Below are 14,594 nucleotides of genomic sequence, written 5' to 3'. Positions count from 1 at the left end.
TCGTTTCTTTTTTAACTCTTTTCTCATCATTGCAAAGCTTCATTGTAAACCTATGGAAGTTTTCTTCTCTCTCCCCCCTCCACTGTTATTTCCATACTCCTGTTAGATGATTCCCCATCTTCAACATTTCTTTTATGTATCTTTACATAAAACAAAGAGAAACGAAACACATAAGGGAGGGAGCGAAAGAGAAATCTACTGCACTTTTTTCTCCCCCTTCTATTTCAACAATCGAAAAACAGTTTTTGAGATTTATCGTCGGTAGTTCAAGCAGGTACCGAACCAGATGTTTGATGAGCCGGGGCAAGCACGAATTTTGGCACCCCCCCCCCTCCTTGCGATGTTAGAGAAGAGGTTGAAGTAGGGTGACCATATTTCCTCGAAAGAAATACGGGAAATCGGGATTCCAAGTACGGGAAAATACGGGACATCTCCAAAAATGACACCAAATCCGAACAAAGTTGCCAAATATTGTTGAAGTTACGGAAAAATCACAATGGCGGGAAATGAAGCATTACTGCAAATTGCAGTGGATTAAAATGAATTCCACGAAAAACAAAACGTTCTCCAAGACAAATGTGGGAGATTAATATTCTCATTTATATTTGTAATTATCACAATATAATTTATGAGTTGAAAAATAATTTCAATCTGTGACTTCAATAAAGAATAAAAGTTCAAGCATACTTCGTGTCAAAAACCGGGACACTTTTGACAAAAAGTCGGGATGGCCAAAAATACAGAATATACCGGGAAATACGGGACGTATGGTCATTTTAGGTTGAAGGGTGATATTTGCGCGCCCTCTGGTCTGGCGCATGAGGCACCTAGCCCTCCCATTTGTGACCCTGAATTCAAAAAAAAGATTTCCCAAATTTATTATCAAAAGCCTGTATGCATGAACGGCGAGGGCGGTTTAAAGTTTTTTCGGCATCTCCTTAGCGTACAAAAGTAAAATTAAAAAAACAAAACAAAAATAACTAAAAATTTCTGAAGTGCGTTGAAGTACATTTGCAATACTCTTCCCCGGGAGAGATACAGAATATAATCTTTTTTTTATTTTTCCTTCCCCCGTGGAAGGTGTACGTTGTCTGCTGAAGGTTTTTTAGTCACGTGACGGGTGACGTTCAACGGGAGTCAGGCACATGAGAAGCCGCCATTTGTACTCATTTAACAGTGCGTGGACATTTCTTTCAAAATTGTTAAATTTCGTGTCGGATAAACTTTGAAAAACGACTCGAGAGTGCTCCGAAGCATCCGACGTGAAGGACTTTGTGCATTTCTTGGCGACACACCGTGAAGATCGACTAAAACTTTCGTTTTTTTGGGGAATGTCTGCTAGTGTTGATCAGGTATCTCGTCACTAGAGAAATTCAAGATGGCTTCGCCAATCGTCTCCGTCGTTTAAACTTCTTTTTTTTTTTATTGTTATTTCCGTTTTTTATTTACGCCCTTTTTTTTTTAATTTCCTAGTTGCTGTTGTAATCTTCCCCCCCCCCCCCACGTTTAATTGTTTAACAAAATTTATATTGATAAACTAAAAAAAAAAGCTCAATTTTATATAAGTGTGGTGCTCAATTTTAGTATTAATTTTTTTTTTCTTCTCTCTCTTTTATTTGTTTTTGTTTCATCCGTGGTTTTCCTGATGATGATGCAGCGTATGAAAGGTCAAGGGAGTTCGGGTGAGTACCATCCTATTCATTGGAATTTCTAGTTATTTAATTAGTTGTTAGAAGATTAATTAGCCGAATGATTAGTTTAGTGCGGGTTTTATTCCCCCACTACGAGATTCCGCGCTGGTTGATCTTTCCTCAATAGGCCTAATGTAGTGAGTGAGTGGTACAACCTGTGGATGTGGGATCGTGATTTGTAGCTTTTAATGTACCGCATGTTGGATGTGAATGAGATTATTTCTTTGGATAATCCATGTTTGATTGAAATAATAGCCTTCCATAGTATTTGATGGTGTAGAAATGTTCACCTTAACGCTGTGTATGTGGGGGTGTTGATGCCTCTAGTTGTTTTTGATTTTTTAGCTTTTAAATGTGCCACATGTTGGGTTTAAATGAGATTATTTCTGTAAATATACTTTATTGCATTATATATAATCTCCTCTATGAACTCTTTGATGGTGTGCAAATGTTGTTTGTGAAGCTGTGTATGGGGTTCGTGCCCTATAGCTATTTTTTTAAGGAGGGAGGCGAAAGCGTGGAAAAGTCTCATCTTTGCTGAATGATTCGTTTTTATGATCATGACGGTGTATTAAAATGAACAGTGGAACTCAAATTGTGTAAAAAATAAGGTCTTGAAAAAAAAAAATTGAATTATTTTTTAGGATGTGCTGTAAATTCTGATTGTATTCCTGTTGGATCAACTGTTTAATTTGTGCCGTGAATTCTGTGTTATCAGTGTTTTTTTTTTGATTTAGTGCAGTGGTTTTTAATTGGAGGGGCATATGGGTCTGTTATTTTAACGGGGCCATGGGTAGAAATGTTGTTAAAACGAAGATATGGTAGATGGTTAAGGGGCCCTAAAATGGAATGCTTTGTATTGTTCTGCAACAATTCTTCAGCTGACTGAAAATATTCTGCAGTAAAAATTCTCATAAGTGTTTTTCTACACTTTTCTTAAAATTCTTCCAGATTGTTCTGTAGCGGCACTGATTGTTATGTGACTTGCGGCTCAAATTTCGGTATATTCTGCTTTGCCCCCTTCCCCCACAGAAACTTGAGCCACAAAGCAGAATGTTTTGCATTGTTCTGCGGCTAGCCGGTTGATTTTCCGTAAGCGTGGTCACCGTCAATGTGGCGACTTTTTTTCCCCCCGCCAAACAATTGGTGCTTTTAAGATGGCCGACAAAGAACATGTACAATTGCATAAAAAATTCAATTTATCACCTGAAGTCAATCTAATATGCTGTAATGTGCAATAGTCAGTCGAAATGTGGAAAACTACGAAGAAATTATATACAAAAAAAATTGTATTTACAAAATATGTGGTTAATAAATGTGGTTGACAAAGGGTTGCCAAAACTAGCAAAACCTTAATTCGGTTATTAAGGTTGTCAATTTTGACTCGAAAAAAATCACAACATTGGTGCTGACCATGGTTATGGAAAATTAACGAACTAGTCCTCGACTGATTGGAAATGTCCTGTGGTGAAAATTCCCATAAAAGTATTTTCTATATATAAAATTCTGCCAGATTGTTTGACGATAGTACTGATTATTCTTCAGCATACATCCGATTTTGGCATATTCTGCTTGGCGCTTGTAAAGCAAACCAATCTAAGTTAAATATAGCCGGGAAAAGTAAATATTTTTAAGATAGGAGACCCCCCCCCCCCCCCCAAGAGGAAAGCTAACTGGTCTGAGGTTTGGAAATCCATGTTATTTATATACATTTTGCTATACAAATTTACTCTGTAATCAATTTAGCGAAAGTGTGTTCTATAAAGGCTTGTAAATGCAGATTAAGTTATTAGTTAGTCCAGGGTGTGTAAACAGTTTAAAGTTATCAAGTTGCAAATTATTCTAGTGATTAAGTGGGGAAGTTGAACAGAATGTAGTCTATTTTTCAATAAAGCGGGCACTAAGTGCATTGGCCAGTAGGTGTGACCTCCCTGTTATCTAATGGGCCTTCACTCAGTTAAAATACTTGTTATTTGTGTTGTGACAAATATTAAAAATACTTGATTTGGAATTAAGTTAATCATTAAATTTTTTACCCAGTGTAAATTGATCTTTAGAAGGTCATGAATGGGGGGATTAGAACTGGTATTGATTTGTGAGTCTGAAATGGTTGTGACTGCATTGCATTAGTAGTTTTGGTTCTTGATGCAGGTTTGGTTTTTGCATTGATAAGGTTTAATTTTTCAATTTTTTAAGGTTAATTTTGATGTGCGTTGTTTGATAACATGGCGAAGAACTAGTCAGTGATCAAACTTGATGTTTTACAAATTGGTTTGGAACCAGGTAGAGTCCCCAAAAGCAGAATGTTTTACATTGTTCGATAATGAGCCCTTGCTTGACTGGAAATGTTCTGCAGTAAAAAATCCCTTAATAACATTTTCTACACTTTCTTCCAGATTGTTCAGTTACAATCACATATTTTTACATATTCTGTTTTAAGGGTAGAGACATCGACATGTATCTGTTATTAGATTCGTTCAACTGAGTGCTGGTATTCAATTTATGTTATGGAATGAATGTCTAATAACATATGGCAAAATAGTGCTCTGTGTTTTAACATGATGCTCTAAAATTTATTTGAAACAAAAAATTTGATCCAATCATGGAGATGTATTTTTGTTCATTGAATCTAAGATCTTGGATTCATTTTTGTGTGTAGATACATATTGATAATAGATTTCAAACGGAGTGAATGTGATTGCAAGTCCTGTGAATTAATCTCCGTTATCATGGACTGAATGGTTGGTATCTAGATAAGGCACCTAGAAAGGCGGGCGGACTTAACGTCTTTCATCTTGAAGTGGCAAAACAGTTTGATAAGCGATATTTGTGCTTGTCTTTAAGGCCACGATTACACTATAAAAGTTTTGTAAAAAACGTTTCTTAATCTTTTACAGTGTAATGCTGGCCTAAGAAAAATTTGTCACATTTATCAGAGCGCTTTGAATTACTTTATTACAGAACTAAAAATGTATTAAAATCCTAATCCTAAAAATACACTTGTGTGTTTACGATTGGAGTTTATTTTTGAGATAATTGGTTTTCTTATACGTTTGTAGCAAATGGACCTAAAGACATGGTGAAGGATGAAGAATTTGAGGCGTGGAGAAACCAGCCCCATCAGGTAAATTATGTGATGCAGATATGCTTTTTGTGAAATTCCAAAAATTTCGACTTTGTATTCGTGTATTTTACTTGAGTTTTGCATCATGAATATTCTATTTCCTGTGAAGTTATTTTGAATTCTGTGAGGTTTTGTAAATATTATAACATGAAAAAATGATTCTAATGATCCAGAGTAAATTTTTCTAAGTCTAATTGCATGAAAAATTGTTTTGAAATTTTATCTTGACTGCAATAAAGTGTTAGCATGTTTTTGAAACAATTTTTGGATACATGTATTAATTTCTAATTGTTGGGAAAAATGATTAATTCACAAGTGTTCAAATTAGTTGTGAAGTTATAGACTCTCCAGAGGAATGTGGGCATTTGTGTTAATGCAGTAGTTATGAATGACAATTATACACTGAGATAGGGCTTAAAATCTAAAAAAAAAATTCGTGCACCAGCTAAATTTTTTTGAAACCAAGTATGGTGCCAATGCACAGTACTTGAAGTGATCACATCGGGACCCCAGGTTTTTGAAAAAACAGTAACTGATTGTTGAATTCATTTGAACAAATCCAGAAGTTAATGAGATGACCCTAGGTCTAGTTTGGTGTAAAAAAAACTGGACAGCTTTCCCCCATTGTAAATTGGTTGTAATATTAATCTGAAATACTTTCTATTTTGTTTCAGCCATTGTTGAGTTCAAACCGATTCATGTGGAATTTTATGATATTTTTTTTTGTAACACTCAGTAAATTGATCCCTTTTGATTATTTGAGAAATTCTTTTGGCTAAGGAATTCAATCTGATATATACTGAGAGAAATCACTGAGTTCCATCGTATAAGCAAAGGTTACCCATGTTTCGACTGCTATTCAGCTCTTTTGCTAAATATTTGTGTAAATCTAAGCACAACAAACTAATTTTAAAAAATTATATTATTAGGGATTTTTCCTATAAAGTAAAAGTTTACTGATTATATTTTATTTTGTGGTGTATATCCCTTTCTGTGAAAGAGGTCAAGTCCAGGGGAATTTCTAGTATAAGGAAAACATGAAACTTAAGCAAAATCCTACTGCAATATGGCAGAACTGAGCATGAATTGCACACATTCACTAAACTGAAGGATGTACCTAGACAAGATTCATATTGAACTAGTGAAAGGGGCAAAGAACATCTATAGAAGGAAAAATAAGAAAAGTCGTAAATTTTATGATGCATTACCAGTTTAGAGTAAAAAATGGTTGACATTAAAATTAAGTATTAAATCGTAACATTTGTTAAAAATAGATTATGTAAGTTAAAATACAATGTATTATATCGTTCATCCATAGTTATAAAAATCACCCTACTGATGAGTGATGTCATGTAAAGTAGTCCAGTGGCATCACAGATCTTCAAGCTAGCCATGCGGAGGCCATGTAGCTATATTTGGTAAAGTGGGGGGGTGGGTCATATTTTCTCAAAAACTAACCCGTGTATAAGCAGATCCTCTCCCCCAAATTATGGAACAATTTTTTCAACAAAAAGCTCTGCTTATACGCGAGTATATACCATTAATATAAAGTATGTTTGCAGTTGGGAGGGGGAACCCCACTTCTCGCCATTTAATTCTGTATTGCAAACTAGAAAACTACTTCCCTTTCATGGTCATAAGTTAAAAAATAAAATAGCACCATGGTGTTGCGAGCCAATTATTTCTCAATCACCATCTCTAATGTAGGGTTGGATAAATTCCAAGCGCTTTGGCATCCAGAAGATCAGTATTGGCACCTAAAATTTTCCATATGCGATTGTTAAATTTTAGTCTACTGATCATACATTTTCTGATTTCATAATAGTATTTTATCATGGGAAAAAATTATCTAGTTCCAGAGATGTAAGAAAAAACATTCAGACCATATTTTTTTTAAATAAAAACCATGCTTGGTTCCTAAGAAATTTGGCTTTTTATTTAAAATGTTTGAACCACTTCAACTGTTTTTAGACACCTTGCCTAACTTGATCAAAGTATCTTAGAAGGTAGTTTTTGATTTAATTTTAAAATGAGTGATTTTAATCTTGTCACGAAATACTATGAAACTGAAATGATTTTGGTTACTTGTGGTTGAATTTTTTAAAATCTAGTTCAGCATTATTAATTTCACGGAGTGTCAAGGTTAGGATAGTCGCAAAGTTATGTGGCTATTTCACCTTTATCTAAGTTACACCTCCAATATTAAGGTATTGGACAAAGTGCTCTGGGTGATCCATGTTCTTGTCATGAATTTCCTCGTTCCACTTTGTACACGTTTCAATGTATAAATGCATTTTATTTCATATAGTTTATTTAGATTTTGAATATCAGAAATATGACTGTATATATTTTGCAGACTTACAATCCACCGATGTCTTCTTCAAGCATACCAGAGCCTTATCTTCCAAGTTACTATGCATCCATGTCATATCCTTACTTGAATCAAACTCTGGGTGATGCGGCATGGAGTAATGGTGATCCAATGACATTTCTCGGTGGCTATGGAGGTCAAGTTGGCAGCGGCGAGCAGCATTCGCATTACATGGATGGAATGTTTGGACAGAACAGCTTTGGTGGTTACAACCAAGCCTACAACTTCTTTCCCGGTGGTGGTGGTGGGGATTATTCGACGTGGGGCAACTCGTCTATGGCCACTAGGAAAACTGGACATGGAGGCTACCATGACGATTACTACAGAGATACTGCGTATGATCAGAGCATGGACCGCAATGCGTTGAAACACATGGAACAGAGTATGGGTGGACTAACTCTTAGTGATCACAAAAACGATTCTCAGTTTGTAAAAGACCATTATGGCAAACCTAGCATGTTGCCAGCAAACTTGATAGCTGATCACCAGCTGGTGAAGAAATTCAGTACTGGTGCGACGGACACAATGGTTTTAGCTGGTGCACCAGGTGTCGCTGGACAGCCAGTAGGCCCGAAGAAAAATCCTTCCTGGGCCACTATTGCGAGTCAGCCGGCCAAACCAGCTCCTAAGATAAAGCCTAAGGCAGCGCCTTCTGCAATATTGTCAAACAAACATTCAACACCTAGCATGGATATTGGAACTTGGGAGAGCAAGAACGGTAGTGGAGGTGGCGGCGGCAACAGTGGAAAGATGGGTCCCCAACCATCAAATCGATCGGCATCTTGGGCTGCTCCACGCGGCAATAGGAACAATGGCTCGTCTGGGAATATGTATAATTCGCCACCTCAGCAGCAACAACAACAAGTTGCTATTGCACAGAACTCTGGATCTGGCGGTGATAATTATCCTCAACATCCAGTTTTAGACGCTCTAAGAAAGGATAACGATTATAATCCAAAAGAATTTGATCTGAATCCCAAGAACATAAGATTTTTTATTATCAAATCGTATTCGGAGGACGATATTCACCGTTCTATTAAGTATTCAATTTGGTGTTCAACTGAGCATGGTAACAAGAGATTGGATCAGGCGTATCGTGAGAGTGAAGGAGTCGGCCTGGTATATCTGTTCTTCAGTGTCAACGGCTCTGGCCATTTCTGTGGCATGGCACAGATGGTTTCTTCGGTGGACTACAACAGCACCTCAAGCGTTTGGACTCAAGACAAGTGGAAAGGCCAATTCAAGGTGAAATGGATCTATGTGAAAGACGTTCCAAACTCTCAGTTGCGTCACATTCGCTTGGAGAACAATGATAATAAGCCTGTCACCAACTCCCGTGATGCCCAGGAGGTTCCTCAGGATAAGGGAAAACAAGTACTGAAAATTTTGCATACTTATCACCATACTACTTCAATTTTTGATGACTTTCTTCATTATGAGAAGCGACAAGAGGAGGATGAGCATCGTAAAACACAGGTGAGTGTCACTTTCGATTAGTCGCAACTAATTTATTTTTAGCATAATATATTAAAAAAATTGAATATACTTAAAAAATTGCTTCAAAATATCTTTTTGACCCATTTCTTTTTCTTTGTGCAATGGAAGATATACTTGCTGTATTTTAAAGAACTGTATAAGGAATTTACTGTGCAAGGAACTTTGCCACCCCCTAATTTTTTGGGCATAAGTTTGGAAAGAAGTTGAAAAATATATGTCCATAATGTTATCTATAAATAAGAAATCCCCTTTTTTGGTACCCAAATTCTGACAAAAGTAATTCTTTATAACCGTTAAAATACTGTAAATCAAACTTTTTTAAATATTTACCCATTTTATTCTGAAATTTCGAACTACTTACATTTTTTGTAATTATGTATCGAGATTATAGATCCTGCAGCATCCTTCCCAGTCTGGGGTCAATGGGTCCCGACCATCCACTTGTAAATGCCTCCCAGTGACCTGTTCCCAGGTCATTCTTTTTGACAACATTGCATCTTGGTATGCAGATAGCCTATAGCAAGCAAGCACAATATACACACATCAGTGCAGGATGTAAAGTACTGCCAGAATGTGATGTATATGTGAAAAGTACAATGTAATTACAAGAATATTGTATATTCTTGCATTTGCAAAAGAGGATTTCAGTTTCTGAAGAGAAGATTCACACCATAAAACACTAAAAGGATATATTTACAACAATGGTTAGGCTGATGCCAATAACACTCATTTTGCACAAAAAGCACTATAAAGCATTTACAGCAATGTTTGGGCAGTGTGCTTAGAGGATCTATCTTTATTGATTGCAGGGTTCCTCATGAGATTAAGTTTTCGCTTATCCATTACATTATTCAGATTATCCATGATCTCCCGTGATTGTGCATCATTTCACTATACAAAATTATTTTTAATGGTTGAGAACTCTGCGCCAAAATTTACATTTTGTGCCATCCTGCTTCGATAGTGTATTTTATTTTTCTACGCCAAATAGCCAAAATAGAGAATTTTGCCTCTGTATGTCCAGAATTTCTGAAAGGACGGAGAAAAATTTTGGTTCCTGTTTGTCGCGAAACAATTCTTTTTGAGCCTATTTTATTTCTCTGTACTTTTCAGCACCACCCCTTCCCATCTTCTGTAGTTGTCTTATCTCGTGACGTTGAAAAAATAGGTCTATAGAAAGTAGTCCCCCACCCGTATTTGCGGTATGGTATCCATATTTGCAGTTTCTGTATTCCCAGGTTTTTCTTTCCTTTATGCGAAAAAAATTTTAGCATCTCACAAAAATCTTCAATCACGTGTTTTGTTTATTAAATTTGAGTTGTGCATGTTTACGATGCCTCATTTTTGGATGACTCGTTAATGCCATTAGGGGCCGTTCAAGTATTAAGTCATCGATTGGGGGGGGGGGAGGGTTTCCCAATTTGATGACAAGGGGGAGGGGTGTTTGGATAATGCTTACGTCATCAACCACCCTTTATGAAAATATGAGTTGGATTCAGAGGGGCAGAGCTGATGGTAAAATTTTGTTGACGGGGGGGGGGGGGGTCAAAAATGGCTATAAATTTGCTTACATAATACTTGAACGGCCCCTTACTGTCATCACTAGAGTGTGGCAGCTCTTATGAGAAAGAGTCACCTTGGCTTGGATTAACCTTTGGCCACAATGTGCATTCCAGGACATGAGCAGTTCTACAGAGCCAACTGAAGAGGTTATAAAAGACATTGCCATATTAGCGAAACAGGTGGGTGGAGAAAGGTTCAATGATATAGATCATGGTTTCCCCAACCCTTTTTGTCCTAGCGCCCTTAACGTAATTTAACCGATAGAATCCTATGTTATACTCGTAGCTTCAACCACCCCCTAGAAAATTCCATTGCCCCCCAGGGGGCGTTAATGCCCACGTTGGGAATTACTGATATAGAGGAAGTCGAATAGCTAATTAATAATAATTCAGGGGTATTGGCAGAGGAGGAATTAATGTAGTTAATTGCTCTTGAAAGTGAAGTGGTACCAGATGAAATGATCAAGATGAAGCAGTGGAAGACAAGTTCACCATGTATAACATAGTGAAAGGGCTTTGCAAGTTCAAATCAGCAATAGATTATTTTCATGACATAGATCCCTCCATGGTATGTTCTTCACTTTTTCTGTAGAAAAATTAGAAGCCTTGTCAACATATTCCAACATACTTGATGATATGAAGAAGAGAAGAAATGGCAAACAGAAAAATCACAATGTTCTTTCAGAACACAGTGCCAACAATTGCTACACCTTCTTTTATGTTCACTTCTACCCTTTGCATCACCCTGATCTTCTTCTCATGATGTCTAATAAACAAAAAATACCTTATGGTTACTGTTATTTGTATTTCCTGTATTCACGGGGGGGGGGGGAAGACTAGTTTGATTATACTATAAAGTACAGCATTGGGGAAAAAACTAGTGGGCTAACCATGTGTTTTTCCTCCCCCCCCCCCTCCAAGCTTTGAAAAATACACTAGAAAATTGTATATATATATACATTAGGCCCGTTCACATGTACGATAAAACATCCCGGGAAGTTCCCGGTAACAGGGATTTTCGCTACAAACCGTTCACATGACATTAAGTTCATGACGGTAATTCCCCTCTTCTTTCTGGAAGTTGTCACTGGTTACGTAGGTTGAACGGAAGTGATTGATTCAAGATGGTTGACGAAGGAGCTTATAGCAGTTTCCGCGACGCAAAGGATTATGGGAGAGAAGGTCGGTGTCGACCTCCAATCCACCCCAAGAAAGATGGGCTTTTTTTGATGAGTTTCTCTCCCACCATTTTCTTCCCTACGAGAGGAAAAAAGTTGTCATGCCGGTAATTACCACCAAAGCGACCCCCTATCTTGAAAATGTGAACGGGGCTATTGAGTTCATGTTCCGTGCCCCCCAGAAAAAGTTGAAATGACGGTCCTGGCTGTGCAGTTTTATTTTGAAAAGGGATGGGGGGTAAATGAAAATATTCTTGTAAGTTAATTTCGCTGTTCGAATTTATAAATATCTACTCAAAAACTGTTCTAAAATGGACTTCTTCCCACCCTGTTCATGTTCTAATATTTATTATACATTTAAACATGACAAAATATGTACTTATGTTCTTTATCTTATGTTCTTGTGATTTACAATTACTTTTCACATAAACCTTTACAATAAAAATATTTCAATGTGTTTCTATATATTTTATTTACGAAACCTCACAAGGCCCAGGTCTTATTGTCAATAGGTAATTTTAGCCATTGCCTAGAAATTTGACACTGTAATACCCTGTGAAAAGTTCTCGTGAAAACAGAGCTCAGTTGCTCTTATAGGTGCCAAGTTGGTGCCAAGACCTTGAGTTGCAATCCGATGTGTAATGTAAGGAAAAGGGTTTTTTTACCACTCGCCTGTTTTCTCTTTTTTTCACTGCAGTAAAATCCAAATTATATTCCCAAATAATTAATGGGTATTTACAAATGCTTTATATGCACAGAATTGATCAGTCGGTACACTATCACTCATATATCGCCATATGGCAATTTTGAACTAGTGGAGATGGGTTGGAAATGAAGGTGCCATCTATTGGTGGTTGCCCCAGGCTCGATAGGTAAAGAACCTTTTTCTGATGTTCTCAAGGCTGGATTCAAACCCATGGATCTTGACAGCAACCTTCATAGTAGAAGAATAACATCTTACCCCTGCGCCACTCTGGCGTTACACTGGTACTACTTAATTTAAATTTAAAAATCATGGAAATAGAAAAAAAATTCCATAAAATTAAATTATGTGGGGTCTTTTGAAGTTGTTGCAAAGCTTCTGCCAAACAATAATTTCACGCAGTAAGAACAATAAAAAAAATAAGTGCTCACTGCGAGCAGAATATGCAGCAGTACCATCCTCATGATGAAAGCGAAATGGCACAATACGGAGATGTAAAATTCCTGAAAATCTTTTAGGTGAATATTCTCCTAGAAGATTCAAGAAATGTTCTCTGTAAGGAGTACTATTATAAATAACTTGAGAATATTTTTATTATTCTCAATGAACATATTCTACAATTATTTATAAGTCCTTTTTTTAGAGAAGATTTTCAAGAATATTTATATTAAAGTACAGTATACTAAAATACTATAAATTTTTACTTGATAATGAATATCTTCAAAATGTTTATAATATATATTTTTATGAATAATTAAAATATATAATGGTAAATTGATTATATTTGTATTTGGGAAAGAGGGAAGCTGTATTTTGTTTATATATTTGTTCCTGCAAACAAAAGTAGCTATACAAAAAATATCCCCATTCTCAAAGTATACAGAACTGTTCAAAATGGGAATTCAGACTAATTATTCACAATAGCTTGAAATTTAATAATGTAAAGAAAAAAACATGATTTAAGGCAAATGATGAGGAAAAGGCTTGGGTCCTTGGCATGTTCGTACATAACAAGTTAACTAACCTGGTACTTCAAAGTACCATCAGTAGATAAAGGGTTAAGCAAAAATGAGCATGGATCAGAATTTATTCACTATTTTGTAACTGCAGAATGAGAGGAATCCTTTTAAAAGTACCCAAATACCCAGAAAAATAAGACTTTCTGGAAAGCAATGTTATAGGCCAGTGGTTCTCAACCTTTTTTGACTCGCTGAGCCCTATCCAGTATATAATTTCTATTGCGGAGCCTTTTTTTTTACATAGTTTTTATGGCAGAATCTTCTAGGCCTCTTTTATTTATCTATCAAATTTACTGGTTTATATTTTTCTCGAGTCGTTGCGGAGCCCCTGGGAGGAGGACATGGAGCCCTTGGGGCTACGTGGAGTACCGGTTGATAATCCCTGTTATAGGCACTCTGCGGAAAATATTAGTGCTGTTATGTGATGGAAAAAGACGTGCATTGGAATGAGTTTGACAAGTTTTAAAGCAGGAAAGTGAAAACAACATGGAGGAATTGAATAACTTGCTAAGAAATACTCAAATTTTTTATCATTCGTATGTTCATTGAGTTTATTGAACAAAATGACAGTTCTCCATCATTTTTAGAATGAAGATTACCATAAGAATGGTTCCCTCTGTCAATTAACACTGGTTTTATTTTTTGCTTAGAAAATTTGTCTAATCTTTAAAATCTCAAGGCTCTCAAAATCTTAATTATAAAAACTTTTGAAACCTCTCGCCATGACAGAAAATATTTTCGAACTAAAGCTGTGATTATTCCAAAAATTATTTTGTTCTAAGCAGGGTTGGGGGTTTTGGACTGGGGACACTGGATAAACTGTACGCAAGTGTCTGAAGTCCAAAACCTCCAAGTTTTAAAATACTATGTGGAAACCTGCAGATTTTTTTGCCCTTGATACTAACATATCAAAGAAAATACTAGCAGAAAATAAAACTAACTAAATCAAAAGTGCTTCAAAATGTGTCATTTGGTTTTTTTCTCTTTAAAGTTTCTTTCACCAAATTGGTTTTAAGCTGGAAATCATAGCTTTTAATTTCTTATTTTGTTATAAATATTTCTACTTCTCATTTTATTTTTCATGTATGATTGTGAAGCAGGTACTGTATTCAGGACAGTGGAGGCTTGTCCAAAACCCTGCCAAATCTGTCAGAATACTTTTCTTTAGAAAATACATTATATTGAAGGTACCAAATATGCATAAGTCAGTTGTAATCATTGCGTTATTGTGAAACTCAACATAAATATTTTTTATTGGATAACATTATAATGATGTAAATAAATATTGATGGTGTAGTGTTCATTTAATGCAAATTGCTTTATTTTAACTTTTCAATTTTTTTTTAAAATTTTTAAGTGAACTTTCTATTTTACATTTTGAATTTAAAAAACTAATTTTAAATAAAAGAAAAATATTTGAACAAAATGAAGCCACTATATAGCACGTAC

At 35.9% G+C, this 14,594-nt stretch overlaps 1 protein-coding gene across 2 annotated transcripts in view; it reads left to right on the top strand.

Annotated features, from left to right (window-relative positions):
* Positions 1-1,132: 1,132 nt before the first annotated feature.
* The window catches only part of Ythdf (YTH domain-containing family protein), a 30,379-nt gene continuing 16,917 nt past the window's right edge, over positions 1,133-14,594 (top strand). Inside the window, exons 1-4 of one of the 2 annotated variants that reach the window (XM_089235942.1) lie at positions 1,133-1,352; positions 1,658-1,682; positions 4,766-4,815; positions 7,172-8,662. In XM_089235942.1, the coding sequence (XP_089092068.1) occupies positions 1,332-1,352; positions 1,658-1,682; positions 4,766-4,815; positions 7,172-8,662 (1,587 nt within the window). In that variant the 5' untranslated portion in view covers positions 1,133-1,331. Of the gene's footprint in view, positions 1,353-1,657; positions 1,683-4,750; positions 4,816-7,171; positions 8,663-14,594 lie in introns of both variants that reach the window. The other variant, XM_089235940.1, reaches the window with a different exon arrangement.

Source organism: Pholcus phalangioides, unplaced genomic scaffold (assembly GCF_987345545.1).
Source record: "Pholcus phalangioides strain wild (caught in Gottingen) unplaced genomic scaffold, Ppha-v1.0 ptg000009l_1, whole genome shotgun sequence".
Taxonomy (NCBI): domain Eukaryota; kingdom Metazoa; phylum Arthropoda; class Arachnida; order Araneae; family Pholcidae; genus Pholcus; species Pholcus phalangioides.
This window is presented reverse-complemented; position numbering and strand designations above follow the sequence as displayed.